This window comes from Mastomys coucha, unplaced genomic scaffold, assembly GCF_008632895.1.
Source record: "Mastomys coucha isolate ucsf_1 unplaced genomic scaffold, UCSF_Mcou_1 pScaffold5, whole genome shotgun sequence".
NCBI classification, from domain to species: Eukaryota; Metazoa; Chordata; class Mammalia; order Rodentia; family Muridae; genus Mastomys; species Mastomys coucha.
In genome coordinates this window covers 82880230-82888205 of record NW_022196911.1, presented here as the reverse complement: position 1 = coordinate 82888205, position 7976 = coordinate 82880230, and the positions used below count along the sequence as shown (strand labels likewise).

At 43.7% G+C, this 7976-nt stretch overlaps 1 protein-coding gene across 2 annotated transcripts in view; it reads left to right on the top strand.

Moving 5' to 3' along the window:
* Positions 1–7894, top strand: part of Prr11 (proline rich 11) — a 22390-nt gene extending 14496 nt beyond the window's left edge. Inside the window, exons 8-12 of one of the 2 annotated variants that reach the window (XM_031352075.1) lie at positions 2384–2443; positions 2522–2618; positions 5310–5374; positions 6081–6197; positions 7732–7894. In XM_031352075.1, coding sequence (XP_031207935.1) covers positions 2384–2443; positions 2522–2618; positions 5310–5374; positions 6081–6197; positions 7732–7816 — 424 coding nt within the window. In that variant the 3' untranslated portion in view covers positions 7817–7894. The remainder of the gene's footprint in view (positions 1–2383; positions 2444–2521; positions 2619–5309; positions 5375–6080; positions 6198–7731) is intronic. The other variant, XM_031352076.1, reaches the window with a different exon arrangement.
* Positions 7895–7976: the final 82 nt, after the last annotated feature.

Sequence of the window (7976 nt, the reverse complement as noted above, 5' to 3'; positions counted from 1 at the left end):
ACTCAGAAATCCACCTGCCTCTGCCTCCCAAGTGCTGGGATTAAAGGCGGACGCCACCACTGCCCGGCTAAAATGTGATTTTTTTTTAATTACATGTAATTTATTGTTGTGTGTTTATGTTGGGGGTAGGGGAAAATGTACACAAGGCACTGCCCTTGTATGGAGGTCAGAAGACAGCTTTGTGGAGTTGGTTCTCTCTTCTCACCATCACATGGATCTGAGGGATCAAACACTGGCCATCAGGCTTACACAGCACGGGGTCCTTATCCACTGACACATCTCATTGGCCCTTTTTGGGCCTTTTTTATTTCTTTATTTATTTTATATTTATTTTATGTGTATAAGTACACTGTGACTTTCTTCAGACACACCAGAAGAGGGCATCAGATCCCATTACAGATGGTGGCAAGCCATCATGTGAACACTAGGATTTGAACTCAGGGCCTCTGGAAGAGCAGTCAGTGCTCTTAACCACTGAACCATTACTCTACTCCTTTTTAGCCCATTTTTAACTTTTTGTTTTATGTTGTTGTTTGTAACACAAAACAAAAAGTTAAAAATGGGCCAAAAATTCTGTCTTGAGACAGAATTCCACTCTGTCGCTCCCATTGTCCAGGAACTCATAATATATTAACCAGGCTGGCCTCAAACTCAGACAGATCCACCCATCTCTGTCTCCCAAGTGCTGTGTGTCTAAAGGCATGTACCACTACACCCAGCTTCAATTGTAACTTTTAAAATTACATATGCTGACTATAGAAAAATTGAAACCTACAGAAAAATTTAAAGAGAAAAGCAAAATTCATATAGGGAATTCTTTTGGATCTATGTAGTTTATTCATTTCCCAACTTCTCAATGTAATAGTTGATACAATCATGAGAGACAACTACTGATGAGTTTGGATGAAACCACTATTGGATGATTTGTTGTTGTTGTTGTTGTTGTTGTGTTTGGTTTAATTTTTATCATCCCAGTCTTTTTCCTTTTCAGACCATACAGTACTTTATTGCTAAGTACTTTAGTGTAACTAAGAGGTTGTCTATTATCAGTTATAGCACTGATTTAATAAATTTGGGGCAAAAATGAAATATTAACAGGGATTTTTTTTCTTGTTTTTTAGCCAGGTGTGAATGCACAGGCCTATAATCCCAACACTTGGGAAGTGGAGACAGGATGATCAGGAGTTCAAAGTCATCGTGAGCTACAAGGCCAGCCTGAGCTACATGATACCTTGTTTAAACAAAACAAAAACAAACAAACAAAAAAACAATTTTTCATGCCTCCAGTTTTAGGGCTGGTGAGAGGGCTTAGCAAGTAAGGGTGTTTGCTGCCGAGCCTGAAGACCTGAGTTCAGTCCCATGGCCCATGCAGTCCATGGGAAGAACCAAACTAAAAGTTATTCTTTGCCCTCCACATGTAAATGGTGGTGCAAATGCACACACACACACACACACACACACACACACACACACACAGAGACACACACTCATACGCACATATACACACATGCACACACAGACACACACACAAACACACATAGACATACACACACAGACACACACACACACATTTTGTTTTTAAGTTTCATTCGTCTGCCTCCTGACTATGGAGTGTAAGCAGATCCCTTACGCTAGTCTGGGCACTGGTGGACTGTCATTCCTTCCCTGCCTGACTGACTGTATCTGCTCTTTTTTCCTTTCACTTTTTTGCTTTTATAAGACAGGATCTCATTATGTAGCCCTCACTGACTTGGAATGCACTATGTAGACCAGGCTGGCCTTGAACTCACAGAGTTTTACCTGCCTCTGCCTCCCAAGTAATAGCATTAAAAACATGCATGACCATGCTCAGCATACATCCCTCCTTAAATCATATGTGGGAATAAACTCTAAACACCTTTGATCCGGGCACTTGGGAGGCAGAGGCAGGTGGATCTCTGGGTGCTAAGCCAGCCTGGTCTATATAGTGAATTCTAGGACAACCTGAGCTACATGGGTTGGGGTAGGGGAAGAAAGAATAGCTATATAGTATATGACCTTATGCTGCATCTGCTGCTATTTTCTTGTATTGTTATTATTATTATTATTATTATTATTAATTATTATTTGGTTTTTTGTTTTTGTTTTTGTTTTTTGAGACAGGGCTTCTTTGTGTAGCTCTGGCTGTCCTGGAACTAACTCTGTAGAACAGGTTGACCTCGAACTCATAGAGATCCACCTGTCTGTGCCTCCTGAGTGCTGGGATTAAAGGCATAGACCGATACCACCCAACCTATTATTTTATTAATGTAGAAAAAAACTATAAAATTGACCTATAAAAACCTATAAAAATAGAAGAAGTGTCGAAGTCTGGAAGATTTAATGTTTCTGTCTTTATTCTCAGTACTCCTGGTAAAAGTCAAATCGATCTCCGGAAACTGCTGAGAAAAGTCCAGGTGGAAAGGTAAGAGCCTCCCGCCCCTATGCTTTCCAGGTCACTTTGGAACATGGGAATAAAACCCAGCTCTGCTCTTCTTCACAGGAGCCCAGGTGGGACCCCTCTAAACAACAAAGAAAACATGGAAACAGGGACTGGACTCACTCCAATCATGACTCGGGCCTTAAGGAGAAAGTTTCAGGTAAGTCTGTGTGGGAAAACTGAAAATCCACACTTAAGTCTTCTAGTTCATTAGCCTGAAAAATAATTTCTTTTTTTTTTTTTTTTTTTTTTTTTTTTTTTTTTTTTTTTTTTTGGCTTTTCAAGACAGGGTTTCTCTGTGTAGCCCTGGCTGTCCTGGAACTCACTCTGTAGACCAGGCTGGCCTCAAACTCAGAAATCCACCTGCCTCTGCCTCCCAAGTGCTGGGATTAAAGGCGTGTGCCATCACTGCCTGACCTCTTGGTTTTTCAAGACAGGGTTTCTCTGTGTAGCCTTGGCTATACCGGAATTCACTTTGTAGACCAGGCTGGCCTCAAACTCAGAAATCCACCTGCCGCTGACTCCCAAGTACAAGGATTAAAAGTGTGAGCCATTATGTAGCTCTCTTAGTAACAATAATAATTACTAATAACGGGCTGGAGAGTGGCGGTTAAGAGTGCATACTGTTCTTATAGAAGAGGTGAGTTGGATTCCCAGCATCCACGCAGGCAGTTCCCGATCATTTGTGAGTCTGGCTCCTAAGCATCTGACGGTTCTGGCCTCTGGAGTACTCATGAGTACATTCACATAGTTTAGAAATTAAAAATAGCTGGGCACACATGCCTTTAATCCCAGCACTTGGGAGGCAGAGGAAAGCAGAAATCTGAGGTCAACAGCAGCCTGGTCTACAGAGTGAGTTCTAGGACAGCTAGGACTACACAAAGAAACCTTGTCTTGAAAACAAAAGAAAAAAAATTTAATCGATAATAATAAATCAAGCCAGGCAATACACACCTTTAATCCTAATATTTGGGGGGTAGAGGCAGGAAGATCACCAGTGGAAGGTAAACCTGGGATATATAATGAGTCCCTGATTTCAGCTAGGAGCTTCAAAATACAAACAAACAAAAAAGCCTGTCTTGTTGGCGCAGACTTAAAATGCTTGAGAGGCTGAGACAGGAAGAGACTACAGAGGATTTTGAAGGCTCGCTTGTGTAGCTTAGTGTATATTGAGGCCCGCTCCTTTTAACATAGCTGTAGCCACTTTGTATTCAGTCTCCATTTTGCTCATAGGGTGAAATTCAGCTCAGGTTCTGAGACTCTGCTTCCCACAAGTAAATATCTGTAGCTAACACTGGAAAATTCTCCTAAAAGGTCCTAACACTCTGGATGTATTACTTACACTCTGCTGTCTTACAGTGCTCTGAAACTCCCCTGCCCACCACCTGCGCACCGCCCCTCTTACCCCACTTTACTTTGTCCAATTAGCCAAAATGCCTTCTGAACTTCTGAACTTGGTTTTTCCTGTAAAATGCCCGCCCTAAGAACAAACTATTACCACAGTTAGGCACCCGAGTCATTTCTTGTGGTCCTGATCATTCCGCCTTGGGTGTGCATTCAATAAACTATTCTTAATGAGACCAGTGTTTGTATGGTCTGTGTGGCAATCCCTGAACCCCATCGGTGAGTTTCTGTCTCAAAATAAGAAGCCTAAAGAGGCTGAAACTAGAGCTCAGTGATAAAGCCCTTCTCCACCTAGCATGGGACACCCTATGTTCAGCTTTTAGTACTACAAAGGCAAGCAAAAAAGCAAACAGATCAGAGAATGGTAATTGTTTGTTTGTTTGTTTGTTTGTTTGTTTGTTTTGAGACAGGGTGTCTCTGTGTAGCCCTGGCTGTCCTGGAACTCACTCTGTAGACCAGGCTGGCCTCGAACTCAGAAATCTGCCTGCCTCTGCCTCTGCCTCCTAAGTGCTGGGATTGAAGGCGTGTGCCACCACCGCCCGGCAAGAATGGTAATTTTTCATCCTGTTTGCTTTGCATTTGCATTTGCTTTAGTTATTTGATATTATCAAATTCTATGAAGAGAATAAAAACAGCGTACTTTACAGCTAGGATTACATTTCCCCTTTGCTAATGAATGTTTGATGATTTAATTTCCTTTTGAGACAATTTACCAAGTACTTCCTGTATGGTGAGTACTGTACTAGAGTTCTAGGATTAGAATGGTTAACAAAGGCAGACACATCTGCTTGTCCTTTTTTTTTTTTTTTTTTAATATCTATAGTATGTATTTTTTTATGTATGAGTACTCTGCATGTATGCTTACATATCAGAAGAGGGCATCAGATCCCATTATAGATGATTGTGAGCCACCTTGTGGTTGCTGGGAATTGAATTCAGGACCTCTGGAAGAGGAATGTTATCCCCTTTCCTGCCTCTCCCCCAGAGCCCTCTATTCCATCCCCCCTCTCCCTGCTTCTATGAGGGCAAGGGCGTTCCCCCACCCACCCACCTACTCCCTCCTCCCTGCCCTCAAATTCCCCTACATTGGGGCATCGAGTCTTCACAGGACCAAGGGCCTCTCCTCCCATTGATGATGCCCGACAAGGCCATCCTCTGCTACATATGCGGCTGGAGCCATGGGTTCCTCCATGTATACTCCTAGGTTAGTGGTTTAGTCCCTGAGAGCTCTGGAGGGTCTGCTTGGTTGATATTGTTGTTCTTCCTATGGGGTTGCAAACCCCTTCAGCTCCTTAAGTCCTTTCTCTAACTCCTCATTTATTTACATTTCAAATGTTATCCCCTTTCCCAGTTTCCCCTCTGCAAACCCCCTATCCCATCCCCCTTTACCTTGCTTCTATGAGGGTGCTCCTCCACCCACCCACCCACTCCTGTCTCCCCACCCTAGCATTCCTCTACACTGGGGCATCAAACCTTCACAGGACCAAGGGCCTCTCCTCCCATTAATGCCAGGTAAGGCCCCTTTAGCTCCTTCAGTCCTTTCCCTTACTCCTCCATTGGGGTCCCTGTGCTCAGTCGGATGGTTGGCTGCGAGTATCCACATCTGTATTGGTCAGGATCTGGCAGAACCTCTCAGGAGACAGCTGTATCAGGTGGCCAGTATTCATAACCACTGAGCCATCTCTCCAAACCCAGATCTGCTGTCTTGAACCTTTCAGTCCAGTGGAAAACATAGATGTGAATTAAAGAATCCCTTATTGTACTCATAATAGTAAGTGCTATTAAGGAAAGAAATAGGAGTTTTGTTGGAACCCATGACAGGATATAACCTAGCCTAGGTGGCCTAGCCAGAATATTTCCTTACATAGAGATTCTGGCAGAGACATTTAAAGAATGAATAGGAAGTAACAGGGAAAGGGTTATCCTACCATAAATGTCAGAGAAGAGAATGTCCTAGGCAACAAAAGACCAGAATGTGTAAGTATCCCGCTCTGAGGGGCCTAATGGCCTATAAAACAAGCTGACAAATGGCAGTGAGGCTGTCTCTAGACAGAGCCTGATTAGAGGCCACAGGTGAGGATGGAGTTGGGAGTCAGGCTGTGCTGTGCACTAGCAGGAAAACATTGGACAGCTTTCCCATTGTTGCCTGCTTAGGTGAGCCACGTGAACAGCATTTTTCCACACCACTTTGCTTAGTCTGCTTCCTGATCTCCTGTAGTGCTGAATCTGTGAAGAGGAGCCATCTCCTGCTCCCCTGCTGGGATGCTGGACTTGTGGCTTTGAACACTCTAGTTCCTTCTTCCTGTGGAGCAGAAGCACCACAGCCTCACAGGGCGTGAGTCACTTCCTTCTCTATTAGCCTCGGACCCTGCTACCCTTGCCCTGCCCCATAACTAGTACATAACTAGTACTGCCACATAACTAGTATGTGCTGGGAAGCATGGAAACAGGCACCAATATAATAACAACAACAATAAGAATAAAAAACCCAAACCCAGTTAGTGGGAAGAAATGTAGTAAAAATTGCTAAGGAGGTTAGGTGGGGTGGTGCACACTTTCAATCCCAGCACTTGGGAGGCAAAGGCAGGTGGATTTCTGAGTTTGAGGCCAGCCTGGTCTACTGAGTGAGTTCCAGAGCACCCAAGATCTCACAGAGAAACCCTGTTTTGGAAAAAAAAAAAAAAAGGTTAGCGACCTTTTCCACTCAGCCCCGTGCTTCTGTTAACTGTAAAGCAAGTCTTTTCAGAGTGTGCACCTAGCCACTGGTGACAGATCTGACCACAGAGGGCTTAGTCAAAATACTAATTCGTTTTTCTAATACATGTCTTTATAAATGCACTCCCCCCACACCAAGAGCCTTAAGTAACCATGTAACTGAGACTGGTCTACAGTGAATTAATTTTTCTTGGTTGGTTGGAGATGGTTGGATGGTTGGATAATCAGTTGATTGGTTGGGTTTTTTAAGCTGAGGACCAAACCTAATTACTTGGCAAGTGCTCAACTTTGAGCAAAAACTTCAACCACTGGAATTCGGTTTTGTTTTCTCTCTCTCTCTCTCTCTCTCTCTCTCTCTCTCTCTCTCTCTCTCTCTCTCTCTCTCTCTCTCTCTCTCTCTCTCTCTCTCTCTCTCTCTCTCTCTCTCTCTCTCTCTTCCTTTCTTTCTCCCTTTCTTTCTTTCTCTCTTTCTTAAAAAAAGACAGGGTCTTACCTTATAACTGGCTGGCCTGGAACTTGCTACATAGACCAGGATGGCCTTAAACTCCTGTCTGGGATGAAAGGCATGGGCTATAACCCTGAACATTCTATTGGGAAATAGGAAGTGCATAGCTAGTCCCGCTGTTTCATCTTGTCGACCCTGCTCATTAGTCCTTTACTTTTGTTTAGTGCTGCTGTTGCTGCTGGTAGTGGTAATTCTGGTGGTGGTGGTGCTGCTGCTGCTGCTGCTTCTGGTGGTGGTGGTGGTGGTGGTTTGATTGGTTGGTTGGTTAGTTTTGGTTTTGAGACAGAACTCACCATATATAGCCTAGGCTGGCCTCAAACTTGTAGCACTCCAGCCTCAGACTGTCAAGTGTGGGATTCCAGATGTGAGCCACCATTTCATGTTCTCTTGCATCCTTAAGATACGACATTTATCCTCATAGTGCACCTTGGCAGTGCTTCCTGTGGACTTATATTCCCATCTCAGGCAAAAGGAGGAAGACCACGGACAAGAGTCTTGTTAGCTTCCATTTGTATCAGAAAGGGTAGGAAAGGTAGCTAGGAGTGCAAGCTGCCATCATAAAGCAGCACAGCTTGGTTGATAAGGAAGAAGCCCTGTGTTGGCCACAGGAACACCATTCACCTTGTAACTGTGACTTTCTGTTTTGTAGCTGGCTCATCCTCAAAGCCCTACCCAATCTTTGCCACTGTCTACAAGCAGCTTTGATGAACAAAACTGAGAGCAACTTGGCCTGACTCCTTGGAGTGATACAATGACAGACCAACCCTCCCAAATGTTAATGTACTAAAATATGTATAACTGTATGAGTATAATTCTTAAAGACTCAGAGTATGTCTGGAGCCGACACATACTGTGGCATAAAGGCATTTAGATATTTTCTGGCCTTCACGATGG